The 20,103-nt window shown below is 42.3% G+C and overlaps 2 protein-coding genes across 16 annotated transcripts in view; one reads left to right on the top strand and one right to left on the bottom strand.

Annotated features, from left to right (window-relative positions):
* The window catches only part of NAA15 (N-alpha-acetyltransferase 15, NatA auxiliary subunit), an 88,553-nt gene extending 80,438 nt beyond the window's left edge, over positions 1 to 8,115 (bottom strand). For 4 of the 6 annotated variants that reach the window (XM_001138279.6, XM_016952232.3, XM_009448306.5 and 1 more), the window contains exon 1: positions 7,629 to 8,115. In XM_001138279.6, coding sequence (XP_001138279.1) covers positions 7,629 to 7,682 — 54 coding nt within the window. In that variant the 5' untranslated portion in view covers positions 7,683 to 8,115. The remainder of the gene's footprint in view (positions 1 to 7,628) is intronic. The other 2 variants (XM_063809040.1, XM_063809041.1) reach the window with 1 other exon arrangement.
* NDUFC1 (NADH:ubiquinone oxidoreductase subunit C1) lies at positions 6,896 to 19,520 on the top strand. 10 transcript variants are annotated; one of them, XM_063809044.1, is made up of 7 exons: positions 6,910 to 7,044; positions 12,018 to 12,076; positions 13,094 to 13,129; positions 13,498 to 13,726; positions 14,312 to 14,415; positions 16,858 to 16,937; positions 19,359 to 19,520. In XM_063809044.1, the coding sequence occupies exons 4-6, from the start codon at positions 13,660 to 13,662 to the stop codon at positions 16,915 to 16,917; spliced, it is 231 nt and encodes a 76-aa protein (XP_063665114.1). In that variant the 5' UTR covers positions 6,910 to 7,044; positions 12,018 to 12,076; positions 13,094 to 13,129; positions 13,498 to 13,659; the 3' UTR covers positions 16,918 to 16,937; positions 19,359 to 19,520. The 10 variants fall into 10 exon arrangements, with proteins under 10 accessions (XP_016807725.1, XP_016807727.1, XP_016807724.1 ...); XM_063809042.1 differs by lacking the exon at positions 6,910 to 7,044 and adding an exon at positions 8,098 to 8,858; XM_016952236.3 differs by lacking the exon at positions 12,018 to 12,076 and having other exon boundaries at positions 6,896 to 7,044.
* The last annotated feature ends 583 nt before the right edge of the window (positions 19,521 to 20,103 follow it).

Below are 20,103 nucleotides of genomic sequence, written 5' to 3'. Positions count from 1 at the left end.
CACACACACACACACACACACACACACACTTAAAAAGCAAGCAAAGAATAAATTTACCACATTATTAAAAGATTTTCACTTCTCACTAGATTTTTTTTTTTTTTTGAGACGAAGTTTCACTCTTGTCCCCCAGGCTGGAGAGCAATGGCGCGATCTCGGCTCACTGCAACCTCCACCTCTTGGGTTCAAATGATTCTCCCGCCTCAGCCTCCCGAGTAGCTGGGATTACAGGCACCTGCAACCACGCCCAGCTAAGTTTCGTATTTTTAGTAGAGACGGAGTTTCACCACGTTGGCCAGGCTGGTCTCGAACTCCTGACCTCAGGTGATCCACCCACCTCAGCCTCCCAAAGTGCTGGGATTACAGGCGTGAGCCACCGTGCCCGGCCCTCACTCGATTTTTACAGAAAAATCATTTTGTAATTTTTATAATAATTATATACACATTATATACACATATATAAAATAGCAAAACTGCATTTTGTTTTCTGGTATACTTTTAAGGAATAATTTATCCGAGTTTAAATTTACGATTACCGGCAGGGTGCGGTGGGTCACGCCTGTAATCCCAGCACTTGGGAGGCTGAGGTGGGTGGATCACCCGAGGTAAGCAGTCTGAGACCAGCCTCGCCAACATGGCGAAACCCTGTCTGTACTAAAAATACAAAAATTAGCTGGGTGTGGTGGTGGACACCTGTAATCCCAGCTACTGGGGAGGCTGAGGCAGGAGAATCACTTGAGCCTGGGAGGTGGAGGTTGCAGTGAGTCGGAGAGTGCAGTGAGCTGAGATCACGCCACTGTACTCCAGCCTGGACGACAAAAGTGAGACTCCATCTCAAAAAAATAAATAAACTTATGATTAACTACTATGTACAGAATGGGATTTCAGAACAGACCAAACTTTGTTTCCATTTTTTGATTTTTTGTTATATTCTAAATATATGAAGTACAAGCAAAAGTATATTAAAACCAATTTCAAAGTTACTGTCCACTCTTAGTTGCAAAACTGGAATTCTGTCACAAAGAAATTAATCAGTTAAACTTTCATGTGCATATGGACACCTACTTTCTAACAATTCCTAATCTAAATTTCATCAGCAACTAAAGCTAAACTAAGTATCATTAACTAGCAGAAACATTAACTTTCCCAAAGAAAATAAATCACATAAAATAATTTACCTATTATACAATGGGCCAGGCGCGGTGGTTCATGCCTGTAATCCTAGCACTTTGGGAGGCCAAGGCGGGCAGATCAGGAGGTCAGGAGATCGAGACCATCCTGGCTAACACGGTGAAACCCTGTCTCTACTAAAAATACAAAAAATTAGCTGGGTGTGGTGGCAGGCGCCTGTAGTCTCAGCTACTCAGGAGGCTGAGGCAGGAGAATGGTGTGAACCCGGGAGGCAGAGCATGCAATGAGCCGAGATTGCACCACTACACTCCAGCTTGGGCAACAGAGTGAGACTCCGTCTCAAAAAAAAAAAAAAAAAATAATAATAATAATAATTTACTTATTATACAATGTATACAGCCACCTAATAAGTATTACTACTCCTTTGCCTAACAAAGAATTCCCTCACCCTCCTCCTACACCCCTCCCCTAAATAGTTAAACACTAGGCAGGTGTGATGTTAAGTGCCCTGAAAAGAAAAAAAGTTTTATTCCAGACTGTAACTAACACTAGCTGTTGACCTTAATCTCAGTCTGTTTGCTTAATAAAAATGTCCCCACCTTGAAAAGTTTTGAGAATTAAGAAAGGACTCTAAATAAAGCATGCTGTGTCCAAAACGGTAACCATTCACCACATGTGACTATTTGAATTTAAATTAAGATTAATTAAAAATTCATCTCCTCAGTTGCACTAGCCATATTTCAAGTGTGCAATAATTACATGTGGCCAGGCCAGGCACAGTAGCTCACATCTGTAATCCCAGCACTTTGGGAAGCCAAGGCAGGAGGACTGCTTGATCCCAGGAGTTCAAGACTAGCCTGGCCAACATGGCGAAACCCCGTCTCTAAAAATACAAAAATTAGCCAGGCGTAGTGGCACGCCTGTAGTCGCAGCTACTCGGGAGACTGAGCTAGGAGGATAGCTTGAGCCCGGGAGGTGGACGCTGCAGTGAGCCGTGATCAAACCACTGCACTCCAGCCTGTGTGACAGAGTTAGACCCTGTCTTAACAAAAACAACAAAAAACAAACCTACACATGGCCAATGGCTATCATATTAGAGCAGATAACAAATATTTCCATCATCACAGAAAATTCTACTGTGCAGTGCTATTCTAAAGCACCTAGAGCAGAGCCTGGCAAATGGTAGATTTCTCATTTTACCTGGCAAATAGTGACAAATCACAAACATAATCATCATGCTATTTTAACTTCTCTCACCACTTTTCTAGGAAAGAAAAATTCTGTCCTTTAACACTTACAACTAACAATTTAAATCATTCAGGCTAAAGTCCAAAACTACATTTATTGATGTACAATATTTTAACTATTCCCAACTTAGATTTTTCTTATAACTGACATTAACATTTGAAGAGCAAAAAAGAGAGAAGGAAGCAGCAGCAACAGCAACCAACCTACCAACACTTGATTGAAAGGCATTAGGGTATGTCCACCTTTTCCAAGCAGGTTAAAATCTAAGGTGTGGATTTTGTTCTACTCTGGCAACCTCATTTTTCCTACCCTTAACCTAGATCCTAACAAAGTGGTATAAATATCTGGTAACCTCCTCAAACTTTTAGATAAACAAATAGCATCAACAGTAGGCAAAGGCCACAATTTTCTAATGACTTAATTTTCCAAATAAGTTAAAACAGTTTGTAATTACAAAACAAAACAAAACAAAACAAAAACCAGACCAAAAAAAAAAAAAAACCAGCTTCTGGCAAACACAAGTCTTCCTTAAACTCTTACATAGGACCGGGTGCAGTGGCTCATGCCTGTAATCCCAGCACTTTGGGAGGCCGAGGCAGGCAGAACACTTGAGGTCACTAGTTCAAGACCAGCCTGGCCAACATGGTGAAACACCATCTCTACCAAAAATACAAAAAAAAAATTAGCCGAGTGTGGTGGCAGGCGCCTGTAATCCCAGCTACTTGGGAGGCTGAGGCATGAACCCAGGAGGTGGAGGTTGCAGTGAGCCAAGATCACACCACTGCACTCCAGCCTGGGTGACAGAGCAAAACTGTCTCAAAAAACAAACAAAATAAAATAAACTCTTACATAGTATATGTCACATTAAATTCATCCCACCCTTTTTCTAGACAAATTATCAGCAAGAAACATTATGCAAGCATTTTGACTAACTTAGGACAACGCTTTAGTCAGAAAACAGAAGAGTAATATTGGAAAAAAGAGAAAAATATACAACAAAACTGAATTTTAGAGATCAACTAGACTAGATCAAGCCAGGCAAATCCACTGCAGAAACTCTAAAATTTTTGCAAACTTATGTGTAAAGCAGGTTTCCATTAAAAATTTAAGGAAAAAAAATGTTTATTTTGAAATACAAACTAACTGTATTTCCTACTTAAGTTTATCATAACAAGTACAGTACAACTAACAAAGTAGCAGCTCAAAAGTTGAATGATGCAGGAATGATTTAACAAGTTACCAAGCAGCCAGGAGCAGTGGCTCAGGCCTGTAATCCCAGCATTTTGGGAGGCCAAGGCAGGTGGATCACTTGAGGCTGGGAGTTTGAGACGAGCCTGAACAACATGGAGAAACCCCATCTCTACTAAAAATACAAAATTAGCTAGGTGTGGTGGCACACGCCTGTAATCCCAGCCACTCAGGAGGCTGAGGCAGAACTGCTTGAACCCAGGAGGCAGAGGTTTCGGTGAGCCGAGATCATGCCATTGCCCTCCAGCCTGGGCAACAAGAGCGAAACTCCGTCTCAAAAAAAAAAAAAAACAACAACAAGTTACCAACCTAGCAACACTTGATTACATAGAGCACACACATCACATTATGTCCAACATTTCCTTTATCAGACCGGGCAAAAAAAAAAAAAATCTTAAAAGCACTAACTTACTATTGAATCTCAAGAAACAGAAGCAATTTCAAAAAATCAATACTATCCTTTTGGTCAGTAACACCTTCTTCATTCCTAATGTATGAGAACAATAAGGACATTTTAGCTCCTTTACTCTTCTTTCATTTAGTGACTTCCACATTTCTCTCACATATAACTTAATAGATCTTCAGCACTGTGATTTTGGCAATAAACTTACAGGTTTTTGCCCCCACTAACACTATCACAAAAAAATTAAGATGTTTAATCAAAAATTGCTATTATATGGATGGTTAAACACACTGTGGTACATCCATATCATGGAATACTACTTGGCGATAAAAAGGAATAAACTATTAGCTGGATGTAGTAGCCCTGTAGTGATCCCCCCTACTCCGGAGGCTGAAGTGGGAGGACTGCTTGAGTCCAGTAGTTTGAGGTTACAGTGCCCTTTTGATAGAGCCTATAAATAGCCACTACACTCCAGCCTGGGCAACAGAGGAAGACTCTATCTCTAAACCCAAAAGAATGGCAAAATCATACAAATAGAGGACATGTACTGGTTGCTGGAGCCTGCAGCGAGAGGGGATGGGAGGGTGGTGGGAGAGATAATGGATGTGGTTCTAAAAGGGCAACAGAGGGGGGTACTTTGGACTGAAGGAACTGTTCTGTAGCCTAATTGTAGTGGTGCAATCTATACATGGGATAACGCTGCATAGAAGTAAATACAGTCAGCTCTCATTATCCTTGGTGTCTGCATCCATAGGTAAAAACTATTTTTAAAAATACAATAAAAAATACAAATTTTTAAAATACAGTATAACTATATAACAGTAATATTGCATTAGGTATTATAAGTAATCTAGAGATATTTAAAGTATACATTCGCATAGGTTATATGCAAATACTACACCACTTTACATAAGGGACTCAAACACCCGCAAATTTTGGAATCTCGCGGGATCCTGAAATCAACCCCCGACAGATACCAAGGGATGACTGCACCCGCGTGCGCGAGCACTCACACACGTGTACAAGTAAACTGGGGAAATCTGAATAAGACTGGTGGATTGTATCAATGTTATAATAATGAACCATGGTTTTGCAAGGTATTAGTGTTGGGAAAACTGAGTAAAGTGCACTGTATTATTCCTTAAACTACGTGATTATTACAGTCTTCTCAAAATTAAAAGTTTGATTTATTTAAAAAGTGCTAACACTTGGCCGGGCGCGGTGGCTGACGCCTGTAATCGCAGCACTTCGGAAGGCCGAGGCGGGCGGATCACTAGGTCAGGAGATTGAGACCATCCTGGCTAACATGGTGAAACCCCGTCTCTACTAAAAAATACAAAAAATTAGCCAGGCATGGTGGCGGGCACCTGTAGTCCCAGCTACTTGGGAGGCTAAGGCAGGAGAATGGCGTCAACCCAGGAGGCGGAGCTTGCAGTGAGCCGAGATCGCGCCACTGCATTCCAGCCTGGGCGACAGAGCGAGACTCCGTCTCAAAAAAAAAAAAAAAAAAAAAAGTGCTAACACTTGAGAAAATCTCAGTATGAACCAGATATTAGACAATATTCGAGAATGATTGTTATAAGTATACAAGACGATGTCCTTATTCTTAGGAGATGCTTGCTTAAGTATTTAGAGATGAAGTTTTTTGTTTTTGTTTTGAGACAGTCTTCCTCGGTTGCCAAGGCTGGAACTGCAACCTCCACCTCCTGGGTTCAAGCGATTCTTGTGCCTCAGCCACCCTAGTAGCTGGGACTACAGGCGAACACCACCATGCCTGACTAATTTTTGTATTTTCAGTAGAGACAGGATTTCACTACGTTGGCCAGCCTGGTCTCGAACTCCTGACCTCAAGTGATCCATCTGCCTCAGCCTCCCAAAGTGCTGGGATTACAGGCATGAGACACCGTGCCCAGCCTAGAGATAAGTTTTACGTCTACAACTTACTTTTATACAAATGTATATATACATATACATAGGGAGAGAGAAAGCATATATGGTAAATAAATTTAAGTAAAGGTTTATGAGTGTTCCTTGTTCTCTCAACTTTTCAGTTTCATTTTTTTCAAAATAAAGAATTGTGAAGAAGAGATTAAAGATAAATTGCTATTCTAAACTTATGTTACAGTTCTACCTGCACACCAATTAGTCTTTTTAAGGGTTTAAAAGTAACTTTTTTCCTAAAACTATTTTACAGCTCCACCTACACTCTTAGTCTTAAAACAAAACAAAATTCCAGTAAGAATTTCAAGGTAACAGTTTTGCGACACTGGATGTGACTTTCTAATGTTTTTCAAAATGAATTCACTAAATCTGTAGGGCATATGGACACTTTTGTAAAATCAAAGTTAGTTCAAATGGATGATTATTTATTTCTAGAAAAACTGAATCCCCAGAGTTGTTCTACTTTTCAAACAGGTGAAATAAATTATAACTGCGGGGGAAAAGGCTAACACTTTCACACACACATCCCAAATTTTAAAAGTCTTAAATTTGGCAAATACAGTTAATTCTATCATAAGGAAACGTTTGCGTGAAAGGGGGAACTCACATACTAAATGCCAAACAAAAAATGTGCTACAATGTGTTAATTATAGCTCCAAGGCTACAGGACATATTTTACAATGTAAACAGTCCCTGCAAACATCAATGCATTTATGGTTTAAAAAAATGCAAACTGCACACATTTGAAATGTAGGGAATAAGTCTGAGCTAGCGTCAACAAAATCCATCTCAAAAGTTCTTATATTCTCTTTTCTCTGGTAAGTTTTTGCATGTGTTAATATACTTCAGTGTATAAGAAAAGTCTAGGTCTGGAACGTTTCAACTGAAGACTCAACTTTTTACTTCCTACCGAACCGCCCCCTCGCAATGGGCCCCACCTCCCGAGAAGAGTGACGGGGTGGGGCTGTTTCCCGCTCGGAAACTAAGAAATAAATGCCTCATCCCTACTCCAGAAACGAGAACAACGGAGGCAGAGGAGCTGAAGACTCCAGTATGCAACTGACTACAAGGAGGTAGTCGTTTGAAAAGCTTTCTTTCCTTCTCTGAACTCCTTCTTTCCCTCCTCTCAGGTCATTCGGTGACCCAGGGCCGGGCGGAGACAGGTGAATCCCAAGAGAAGAGGAAGAGGGAGGGACAGATGATGGAGGGAGAACCGCGTTTAGGCAATGAATGAGCCTGCTGCATCCGCACCACCTGTTCCTTCCAAGGGTGCCACCCCGGCCTGCCAGCAGGGTTCCCACACCAACCGGGCCGCGACTCCTGCCGGTGTCGCCCACTTGCCCGCCAAAGGCCGGGCCTCTTCTCCTCCAAATCGGGGAGAATGAGAACCGGCAGTCTAGAAGCCGGGAGGTCGGGGCCTAGTCCGGAACCAGGGCCTCAAGCGTGGGGATGGAATGAAGAAGCCTGTGGTCCCTGGCGCGCGGGCCATAGTAGGAACCACAGAGAGGGAGCAAAGCAATGCATTCGGCCTGACGAGGGCTATGAAGGCGGGGTCCCGGGCGGGAGTGGCTCAGTGCCCGCCGGGCCGAGGTTAGGGGTGACAGGCCCGGTTACCGGCTAAATCCTCCCCACTGCTTGCCCGGAGCCTCACACTTACCAAGATCCGCTTGAAGAGCGCATTCTCCTTGGGCGGGAGGCTCACGGCCGGCATCGTTCCGGCTGCTCCCGCTGCTCCCGCCACCACCCGGCTCGGTCAGTCAGTTTGTCCGACCGCCGCCGCTGCCGTTCCGTAGCTGCTTCAGCCTTGAATATCTCGATCCGCCGCCACCACCAGGCCTCGGGTGTCGCCGCGTTGCCCTACCCGGACACCTCCTTTTTCCTCGTTGTCTTTTTTCCTTTCTCACTTAACGCTGCCGCCGCCTCCCCCACTACGGGTCTCCGTCGGCGGTTCACGTGGTAACTGAACAGACCGACAGAGGCAGCCAAAATGGCGGACGCGGAGGGTTTTCCCACCCGGGTCACGCTTCCTAACACGCAGGCGCGGTGACCTCCTTTCCCCACCTCCTCTGGGTTTCGGAGCTTGCCGGGAAACCTGGAGGCTGGCCCGCCTGTGGAGGCCGGGAGGGTCGGGGCAGGCCCCGCCCATCATTTCAGTGCGTGGTGCCCTCGAAGCGCCCGCGGAGCTACGGGAGGCTAGGCAAGTACGGTTCACACCGCCTCCTCATCAAAAACAGCCTCTCTGGCGCCTTCCTGCTAGATTGACCTTTCATTCCTTGGAAAGAGTCTCGCTCACTGTGTGATCATCGTTTGAGCCCAAAGTGCTAAAATACAGGTGTAGGTGTTTGAGAAGCGCTGTAGTTGATCATGGACGAAATGCCTAATTTAAGGAGCAGAGGCGGAGTGGAAAATGAAAAAAGCTTCACCGCAGTGGAGACTTGTTAACAGCCCAGGGGAGAAAGGGGCTTAACAGAGTCTGAAAATCGTGAAAGAGCTTGACCGATGAAATGGGCCTGGCTGTCGTATCGGTAATTTGGTGAATGTTGCTTAAGATCAGCCTGGAAAGGTAGTTAGTCAGATCCGAAGTGACATATTTGCACTGCCAAAGGAGCCTCTGGAGGTTAAAGTATGTGTTTTAATTTCGTTGTTGAGGCCATATAATGCAGAGTTGACGGACCGACCTTATGAGTCACCTTGGAGCGGAGTAGTGGAGACTTAAAGACAGACTACCCTGGAGCTGGCTTCAAACTAGTTCTTAATATTGTGACTCGAAGTCCCCATCCCCAGAAATTCTCAGATCTTAGAAGCCAAAGACTGGCAAGGATACTAGAGGGAACTACTCGAGTAGGCGAGGTCAGACTACATACCGAATAGGAGTCCTTCCAAAAATGTAAGTCATTTCATTAACAGCTGACAGTAAAACTTTTTCAAAGTGGCATTCCATTGATCTAAAAATTTTCAAGTTATATGAGCCACTTTTAACCTTTGGTTTTTGATTACCTCTTTCCAAATCCTGATTTCACTCTGTAGCATTCTTTGCATCATGAATTATTAAACAATATGTTATGTACGTGTTTTTTACTGTTTTAAATTTATTTACAAAGATATTTTAATTTTCAAACTTCTCTTAACTGTCCCTGAAAGGTGTGAGTTGAGATATATGTTTCCCAATATAAACTTGGGTTTTCTAGCTGCTATATTGATTGTCCTCTCCCTTCACCGGGGTCATAAATAAGGTTTTTAACAGTCAAATCCTGGAGTTTCCTTAAATTCTGTGATCTCTCTTCAAAAGTTTGAGAAAAATCATATATACAGGAAACTATGTTTCAGTTTGAAATATGGCCAGTATTTTAACCTTAACTTTATAAAACTAAGAACAAGCTTATAATTCATTTTTAAGCTGTTACTTACTAATAACCTGCAAAATTCACTGCCCCAAGAGGTCTTTCAACTGTCTGAACTATTGAAAGACAGAAAAATAGTCTAAATGCAGTTGATAGTTTTAGCTTGGATTTCCAAATCTCTGGCTTCATATCCAAATCTCTGGCTTCATATCCAAAAATCCCTACAGCAATACTATTTGCTATAGTTCTCTAAATTTCTCCTGTAAAGAATATTCTATTTTCCTTCAGAGGAAGAAAATTTCTGGTCTTTGAAACAATCAGTAGCTTCCACCAGAACCTGAGTACCTGATTAGATGAGCCAGAAATAGAGTTTGGCAAATGTTACATTCTTTTTGGGCGATGACAAAGAAATGGCAATTTTAAAGGCTCGGCAAATACTAGTCTGATTCAACATTTAACTGATTCATTTGCTAGTTAAAATGCACCTACAGATAACAGTCTGACCACACAGTAGCCTGAATTGAATTAAAAAATATATATTTACTCTGATCACCACAGTTTCACAAACAGAGATCCCATTTGAGTTATACTGTAAGTAACAGCCATGCTTTCAGAAAGTTAACATATCCAAGGCTATATGCTGCCGCTGCTGCTGATGATGATAGTTAATTCATCTTACCCCATGTGCTTGCATGTCACTATGTTCCAAATGCCAACTCTAAAAAATATTAACCAAAAAGAAAGAAATAAAATCATTTACCTTGCAAACTTTAATTCTACAAAAGGGATATGTTGAGTGAAATTTCTCCATATATGTAAGATGTTCTCTATTGAGACTGTTACATCTTAAGTACTTGGATCTTATTTAAAAAAAAAAAAAAAAAGGCTGGACTTGGTGGCTCACGCCTGTAATCCCAGCACTTTGGGAGGCTGAGGCGGGCAGATCACAAGGTCAGGAGTTCAAGACCAGCCTGACCAACATGGTGAAACCCCGTCTCTACTAAAAGTACAAAAATTAGCCGGGTGTGGTGGTGCGTGCCTGTAACCCCAGCTACTCAGGAGGCTGAGGCAGGACAATCGCTTGAACCTGGGAGGTGGAGGTTGCAGTGAGCCAAGATGGCACCACTGCACTCCAGCCTGGACAACAGAGTGAGACTCCATCTCAAAAAAAAAAAACATAGGCCAGGCATAATGCCTCATACCTATAATCCCGACACTTTGGGAGGCTGAGGCAGGAAGATCGCTTGAGCCCAGAAGTTTGAGACCAACCTGGGCAACATAGTGAGACCCTGTCTCTACAAAAAAATTTTAAAATTTGCCAGGTGTGCTGCTGTGAGCCTGTAGTCCCAGCTACTTTGTGGGCTTGGGTGGGAAGATTCCTTCGGCCCCAGAGGTCGAGACTGCAGTGATCTGTGATGACACCTCTGCTCTCCAGCCTGGGCAACAGAGCTGAGACCTTGTTCCAAAAAAAAAAAAGAAACAATATAAAAGAAATTCATGTATTTGTCACCTAGATTTAACAAATGTTAACAATTTGCTATTGCTTCTGGGTTTTTGTGTGTGTGTGTATAGACAGGATTTCTCAATGTTGCCCAGGCTACTCTTGAACTCCTGGGCTTAAGCAATCCACCCACCTCAGCCTCCCAAAGTGCTGGGATTATAGATGTGAGCCCCAACACCCGGCCTGCTGCTGAATCTTTTTTTTGAGACAGAGTTTCGCTCTTGTCGCCCAGGCTAGAGTGCAATGGTGCGATCTCAGCTCACCGCAACTCTGCCTCCTGGGTTCAAGCGATTTTCCTGCCTCAGCCTCCCGAGTAGCTGGAATTACAGGCATGCACCACCATGCCCGGCTAATTTTGTATTTTTAGTAGAGACAGGGTTTCTCCATGTTGGTCAGGCTGGTCTTGAACTCCCGACCTCAGGTGATCCACCCGCCTCAGCCTCCCAAAGTGCTGGGATTACAGGCGTGAGCCAGGGCGCCCAGCTGCTGAGTCTTAAAAAATAAAAACTTATAGATACATCTTGGTGTGTGGGGAGGTGGGAGGTTGTTGGTTTTTTTCTTTTGTTTTGTTTTGTTTTTGTGACAGGGTCTCACTGTGTCACCGAGGCTGGAGTGCAGTGGCAGAGTCTTGGCTTACTGTAGCCTCACCTCCCAGGTCCAAGCGATCTTCCTACCTCAGCCTCCCGAGTAGCTGGAACCACAGACATGCACCACCACAGCCAGCTAATTTTTTAAAAAATCATTTTGTAGAGATAGTTATCTACCTATGTTGCACAGGCCAGTCTTGACCTCCTGGACTCAGGCAATCCATTTACCTTGTTCTCACAAAGTGCTAGGATTAGAGGCCTGAGCCACTGTGACTGGCCCAAGTCCTAAGTTTGATTCATAGTATTCTCATGCATGCTGTATCAATAAAAATACGGATTTTTTGTTTTGTTTTTTGCATTTTATACTGTTTTTCAATTCTTGCTCTTTTTTTACCTTCCTTGGGAGATGTGATTTTTTCCCAGTGGAAAAATCTTGTACTGAAACTTTGCTTTTCTAGCTGCTAACTCAAATCCTCTCTCTTTTCACCTGGATCATAAATAAGATTTTAGTGTTCAAATTCTGAAGATGCTTACATGAATGTTATGAAGCAACTTCTAACAAAATATTATAGATATTAGTTCCTAGCTGGAATTACTTAATCAGGATTCTTTTCTAGATGCAGTTTCACATACAGCTGGGTACTCCAAGTGTACAGTTCCCATCAGCTCTAATATGGTGAGAAAAATGTGCTTATACTTCATCACTTTCCCAAAATACACACTAGTAAAAGGATACAAGGGCCAAAGCTCTGAAAAAGAACAAAGCAGTCTTTCTCAATAGCAGTACTGAAATTAGTAATTTGCTTACTGGTTCTGAATACTCTGACTAAAGGTAGCATCTGTTTCAACTTGTTGGATACTAGCAAAAGCTTCGTCAGGACAAGCTTCCAACGGATGGTGTAGAAAGGATATACAACTGACAGGTTGCTGAGTGGACAATAAGTGGCGAACCAACAACTGGCTCAGCACATTCGTTGGGTAGTTTACTTACTTGAGCATGAGTCCAGGAGGCTCAAACTAGGTTACAAACTAAAGTGACTCACAATTTAGCAATCCATTTAGCCACCATTTGCATGTTAAAATGAGCCAGAAAACACAGTGCAATTAATTGACTTTTTGGTCAATAATTTTTGGTTAAAAAAGATCTTAAAATAACATTGCTAAAGAGAATATAGGAGATTTGCTATCATTTATTTTGGTTTTAAAATTAATGACATAAAGTTTAAAGGATTAGTTTTAAAGGGTCAAAATGTATTGTCTGTTACCTATAAATATTTTTACTGGTCTTTAGACATCAGATTGAACTGAATTGAATGTACAATGATCTGGCTCAACTGTGCAAGATAAAACCTATTCCTCAGAACGATGTCTTTAATAGGCAAAACCAAATAAATTGTTCACTACTACCAGACACTTGTTTAAGCTTCTCGGCAACCCTATAGGTTTTATGTTACAGATGTAAAACTTAGGTATAGAGAGGTTAAGTAATTTGCCTAGAAATCATAGAGCTAAAAAGTGGTGAGCAGAATGGCTTTGAACGCTGATTCTACAGCTTATGGTCTAGGGTGGTCCAAGTCTGTTAGGTGGGCTAATGAGGATCACTAGATCTGGAGTCAGAAGACCTCAAACTCTATCCCACCTCTGCCATCTATGTGATCTTAAGCCTACCTAAGGCACTAATTCTACTTCACAGGTTTGTGAGGCTTCAGTATGATCGTGAGTGTAAATGGTAAGTGTTAGATCTTTTCAACTATAAAATATAATATGTCACCTTGGATGAGTAGCTGTCTTCTTTAAGCTTCATCTGTAAATTGAGGCTTATAACCACGGCATGATATGTGCTCGTTTTGAAGATGAAATAAGACAATGAATGTAAACCATATGATACATTAATGCACCATGCCTGGACCACAGAATTCAATCCAAATGCTAGTTATTATTCAGCACGACACTTTTCTTTCTTCTGGCTCATGTAGGAAAATTTTAATAAACCTCTTGATGAATAGCCGTAGAGATGGGGTGAAAAACCCCCAGAGGACAGAGAATAGGTAAACTCTTTTTTCTTTTAATTGTTTTCTTCCTAATTCCACTGTATAGACAGAAGGCTGAGGCCGGGGTGCTAGAGAACCTTGCCGTGCTGGAATTCACGTTGACGCCCCCACGGAGCTCTGCTGCAGAGCCCTCGAGTCCCGCACTTCCGGCCGCCAGGTGGCGCTGGTTCTGTTGCCAACTCGGAGAGACTGAGCTGGGCCACGCAAGATGGCGCCGTCCGCCTTGCTGCGTCCTCTCTCCCGGCTGCTGGCCCCCGCCAGGCTCCCGAGCGGCCGTGAGTATCCTCCTCGTGCAGGCCGACTCGACCCTCAGATTACCCCTCCTAAGGCGGACCCAGCCCACGGGTGCAGGAGGCGGCAGCGGCCCGGGTTCGTCCTGCAGTGACCTTCGCCGGCAGACGACCCAAGGCCCAGCCCACGCCTGTCCCCTACGCAGGGCTCTCTGCTCCCCATCACCCGCCTCTAGCACTTATCCAAGTTCAACCTGACCACTCTTGGCCTTTGTAAGTGGACTTCGGGTCCTTGCCTTCCCCACCTCTGTACGTTAGGTCCCGTAAACCGGGAGAGGAGACACCCTCCCCGGGGCGCCTCTTACATGACCACTCCCGAGTCGTCTGAGGGTCCGCAAGCCCTTAAACGAGGCTTTGAAAGCCTCGGACAGGACAGGTGCGTCCTGTCTAACTCGCCAGTGGCCCTGGGCGAGGTACTTGATCTCTTTGAACCTCTATTTCCTTGGCTGTTTAAGTGGGAGATGGGGGAGTTGAAGGGAGAATTAAATGCGATAATACGCACGTAAATGTTAGGGTTTTTTCCCTACAAGGCAGTAAGTTACAAATTTACAGACCCTCTTCCCCTTTTAGCTTCAGTGCGATCAAAGTTCTACGTGCGAGAGCCGCCGAATGCCAAACCTGACTGGCTGAAAGTTGGGTTCACCTTGGGCACCACTGTCTTCTTGTGGATCTATGTAAGTACTTTACTCCCGGATGTCGTGAGACTACACCAGCGTGGTAAGGGAATGACATAACATTGCGAGATTGAATGGTGCTGTTATATGTTGTATGGCAGTGAAACTCTCATAACAGTAGGATATTTATATAATCGCTGATACATATTTTTCCATAAGAGAAATCCCAAGGACTAAAAAGAAATTAAGATTTCAGCAACATTGAAAAAGTATGATGGGACTAAAATTTCTGTTATTGTTCCTTAACATGGTTTTGTAAGGAATGGCAGTTTTACTAAATAGTAATTATACTTTTTTTTTTTTTTTTTTTTTTTTTTTTTTTTTTTTGAGATGGAGTCTCACTCTGTCTCCCAGGCTGGAGTGCAGTGGCGTGATCTCGGCTCACTGAAAGCTCCACCTCGCGGGTTCACGCCATTCTCCTGCCTCAGCCTCCCAAGTAGCTGGGACTACAGGCGCCCGCCACCACGCCCGGCTAATTTTTGTATTTTTGGTAGAGACGGGGTTTCACCGTATTAGCCAGGATGGTCTCGATCTCCTGACCTAGTGATCCGCCCGCCTCGGCCTCCCAAAGTGTTGGGATTACAGGCGTGAGCCACCACGCCCGGCAATAGTAATTATACTTTATTTCTTAATGAGAATTGAGGCTAATTGGAGTTTTATGAAGGTACCTTTTTCAGATGCTGTAAGGACAAACCAGCAGTGTGCAAGTTGTACAAATTGAATCCCAGTAGACTTCCATTAGGTTTTAATCAATGTTTGTATAAATACATTGTTGGAAATTGTACATAGTGTGTAGCGACCTTTTTAAAAAAATTTTCAGGCCGGACGTGGTGGCTCACACCTGTAATCCCAGCACTTTGGGAGGCCAAGGTGGGCGGATCACGAGGTCAAGAGATCCAGACCATCCTGGCTAACACAGTGAAACCTCGTCTCTACCAAAAATACAAAAAAAATTAGCCAGGTGTAGCGAAGGGCGCCTGTAGTCCCAGCTGTTCAGGAGGCTGAGACAGCAGAATGGTGTGAATCCGGGAGGCGGAGCTTGCAGTGAGCCGCGATCGTGCTACCGCACTCCAGCCTGGGAGATACAGCGAGACTCTGTCTCAAAAAAAAAAAAAAAAAAAAAAAAAAAAATTTCACACCACATGGTTTACACATAAACTTGCGTTTAATCATTTCAACAACACTACGTGGCACCTACTATTGTTGACCCGTTACAGATAAGAAACACTTGGAGAAACTAGTTTGCTGAACCCAGTTCTCCTGACTTCAGAGGCCACACTATCCTATAAAACACTGTGAAACACTGCCTCTGTGGGGATAAAATTTCTTTTTAAAGTTAAAGTATCTGCTATATTAATATTTAAAATTTTGTTTTTTATCTAATGGGTTTGGGACTTCCTCCACTGTCCCCCAGCTCTAAGATATTTTAAATTTTCTTGTTGAAGTGTTTCAGATTTTTGACTTGGAAAGGGGTGAGAGATTTTGAGTCACTTACAACTTAATAGTAACTCATCTTTTTGAATAATGTTGCTTATAATGAATTTTATACATTCTTAATTTAAGGTTTTCTCTAACAAGAAGCTTAATTACTGCTGAGAGCACTAGTGATTGAACTTGGATCTTTGATTGCCATGAATGTCATAGTATATAAGCCGTTTTTCCAGTTGCATATTCTGTCAGACAGTGGTTCTAAAAATGTGACTGTCCTCCATGACATCTAATTAATACACATACAGTTTCGTGGTGGGGTTGGTCATTCAATCAAGGTATCCCACTTCTAAGATTAGAAGCATAACACGCATCCACCAACCAGCCTGGATCCCATTTAATAACCAAGTTGTGCTGTATCATATTGATTTACCCCTTCATGATAAGCCATTTCATTACATTTATTACCCACCAAATGAGGTAAAATTTTTTGGCAGTAGTTTAATTTAAATTTTTGGCCAGGTGCGGTGGCTCACGCCTGTAATCCCAACACTTTGGGAGGCCGAGGCGGGTGGATCACCTGAGCTCAGAGTTCGAGACCAGCCTGGCCAACATGGTGAAACCCCATCTCTACTAAAGATACAAAAATTAGCCAGGCGTGGTGGCAGACGCCTGTAATCCCAGCTATTCAGGAGGTTGAGGCAGGAGAATCGCTTGAACCCAGAAGAAGGAGGTTGCAGTGAGCCAAGATCACGCCATTCCACTCCAGCCTGGGGTGGAGCAAAACTCCGTCTCTAAATAAATAAATATATATTTAAGGGCTCCCTTCTCAAATTTAGTATGTCACATTGTGGTGAGCAAGTTTATACCATTCCTGGTTTTTGAACTTTTGGATCTCTTAGCCTTTTATTTCTAACTAGAATAGTTGTTTATTTTTTCTATCCTTATTCCTTTACAAAATATAAGTATCCAGGAAGATTACATTTCTAATTTTAACTGTTTAACTCTTTGTAGCTCATCAAACAACACAATGAAGATATTTTAGAGTACAAAAGAAGAAATGGGCTGGAATAAACTTTTGAAATACTAATGTAGTAAGTATACAAGTTTATTGGATGAATAGATTATGCAAATTAACTTGACCTCTTTTTTAAATACTGAAAAACAAGCTTGTTGTTTGTTTTGTATTAGGTTTATACATTTTAGCACCCATATTTCTGTCTGTGACAAATTTATAAATTTGTAATACCTTGCCTCAAGCAGTTGGTTTTGTTTTGGGGGGGTTGGGGTTTTTTTTGTTTGTTGTTTGTTTGTTTGTAGACCTGTTGGCCAGGCTGGTCTCAAACTCCTTGCCTCAGCTTCTGAAAATGTTGGAATTATAGGTATGAGCCACTTTGCTAGCCTCAAGAATCTTTTAGCGTAATCATTTTTAATCATTAGTCTTTGACTCTGTTCAAAGAAAGGTATGTTTAAGAATGAAACCAAAATCTGCCAGGCGCGGTGGCTCACGCCTGTAATCCCAGCACTTTGGGAGGCTGAGGAGGGTGGATCACAAGATCAGGAGATCAAGACCATCCTGGCTAACACAGTGAAACACTGTCTCTACCAAAAATACAAAAAAATTAGCCAGGTGTTGTGGCGGGCGCCTGTAGTCTCAGCTACTCGCGAGGCTGAGGCAGGAGAATGGCGTGAACCCGGGAGGCAGAGTTTGCAGTGAGCCAAGATCGTGCCACTGCACTCCAGCCTGGGTGACAGAGTGAGACTCCCTCTCAAAAAAAAAAAAAAGAATGAAACCAAAATCATATTATTTTCTTAAATCTGATAGTGCTTTACACTTTGCTTTCATAGCACTTATGACAAATTATTATTCTTTGTGTGTGTATTTCTTAATGTCTGTTTGGTTATCTTGTACACTTGAGTGTGAATTCCATGAGAACAGAAACCTATTTTATTAATTATCATTTATTCAGCAACTTGCTCATCTGGTCCATTTAGGAGTTTAATATTTGTAGAAGTGATGAATGTATAACGGCAATCGATTCTTTTTATTTTATTTTATTTTTTGAGATGGAGCCACCAGGCTGGAGTGCAGTGGCACAATCTTGGCTCACTGCAACCTCCACCTCCCAGGTTCAAGCAATTCTCCTGCCTCAGCCTCTCGAGTAGCTGGGACTACAGGTGCGCGCTACCACGCCCAGCTAATTTTTGTATTTTTGATAGAGACGGGCTTTTCCCATGTTGGCCAGGATGGTCTCCATCTCTTGACCTCGTGATCTGCCCGCCTCGGCCTCCCAAAGTGCTGGGATTACAGGCGTGAGCCACTGCGCCTGGCCAGAGCAATCAATTTTTAAATTTTTTTCTGCATGACTATTTCATTATGATTGTCAACTCAACTAATATCCAATTGGACAGTTCCTGGTAAAAAACCTAGTTATGAACAAGATAGTTTATTCTGCATGGTCTGTGATTTAAAAGAGAAAGTTTATTTTATATATATATAAAATATATACATCTGGCTGGGCGCAGTGGCTCACGCCTGTAATCCTAACACTTTGAGAGGCTGAGGCGAGTGGATCACTTAAGGCAAGGAGTTAGAGACCAGCCTGGCCAACGTGGCGAAACCCCATCAGTACTAAAAATACACAAAAAATAGCTAGGCATGGTGGTGCACGCCCGTAGTCCCAGCTACTTGGGAGGCTGAGGCACGATAATTGCTTTAACCCAAGAGGCAGAGGCTGGGAGGTTGCATTGAGCCAATATTGGGCTACTGCACTCCAGCCAGCCTGGGCAACAGAACAAGACTCTGTCTCAAAAATAAATGAATGAATAAATAATATATTCATCTATAGATATGTATAAGTATACCATATACAGTGTACATATATATATATATGGTGTATTTCTGAAAACCTTTTTTAAAAATCCTATATTAATCCTTTTATAAGTGAACAGTCACTTAAAAATCTCAGCTTTCATAATTGGGTTGATTAAGTAACTTATATCTGCTGTATAATAAACATAGTGATCACAGACTATCCTTTGTTTTCCATATTTTATAACTCTGAAACTGAGCTCTTTACTGTTGATTATCCAAATCGTTTGCCTTTTTTCTATTAGCACCCTGCCCATTTCACTACTCTAATCAGCCAATCAAGAGATAAAATGAGTCTGGGCTTGGTGGCTCACGCCTGTAATCTCAGTACTTTGGGAGGCCTAGGCAGTGGGATAGCATATGCCCAGGAGTTTGGGCAACATAGTGACTTTGTCTCTACCAAAAAAAAAAAAAAGAGGTAAAAATGAAATAGGCATTGAAATACAAACCAGATGGCTTTTGCTATTCTTTCATATTTAAGGCAAAATATTTTTTGTTAAAATTAAATAAAATAAGGTATTGGTACTCTTTGTGGGTCTTTTCTAGACTTTTTCTGATGTTCTAAGGTGAATTCAGAGTAGTTTAATTTTAATATTATTTCTGCTGGTTAATGCTACAGTTTTTTTTTTTTTCTTCATTATAGGTATGCTCCGTATAGTGATTGTAGCTGTTCCTCTGGATTCACCATCTGTTGAGTTGTAAATGTGAGAGAAAAAGTTATATGTGAATATATATCAAGCCAGCATTTGTATTTTGCATCATTAAATAAAAAGAAATAAAAATACTTCTGTATTCTTCAGATAAAGCATATTGTGACAACTTGTAGAAAATGTTAATTCTAAGGTACATTAATAGAAGTATTTCAATATGGAAGGTACCACCTGATAACAAGGTCAGTGGTAATTAAGGACACATTGGTAAGAAAAGTTGTTGTGAACACAGATTCAAAAATCAGGGCTGGCTGGGCGCGGTGGCTCAACGCCTGTAATCCCAGCACTTTGGGAGGCCGAGGCAGGCAGATCACCTGAGGTTGGGAGTTCAAGACCAGCCTGACCAACATGGAGAAATCCCATCTCTACTAAAAATAAAAAAATTAGCCGGGCATGGTGGCACATGCCTGTAATCCCAGCTACTCAGGAGGCTGAGGCAGGAGAATCACTTGAACCTGGGAGGCAGAGGTTGTGGTGAGCCGAGATCGTGCCATTGCACTCCAGCCTGGGCAACAAGAGTGAAACTCTGTCTTAAAAAAAAAAAATCAGGGCTGAAGGATTTACTCTTGTTATCACCTCTTAATTTCTGATCAGAACATTTATTTAGTATATCAGGAAGGCAGAACTACCTTGTTACTCAGAAAACATAGGATCACAAAGATTGTTTTCTCTAGAGGA

This window comes from Pan troglodytes, chromosome 3 (assembly GCF_028858775.2).
Source record: "Pan troglodytes isolate AG18354 chromosome 3, NHGRI_mPanTro3-v2.0_pri, whole genome shotgun sequence".
NCBI classification, from domain to species: Eukaryota; Metazoa; Chordata; class Mammalia; order Primates; family Hominidae; genus Pan; species Pan troglodytes.
Note: the sequence above shows the minus strand (reverse complement) of the source record. Positions and strands in the feature narration are given on the sequence as shown.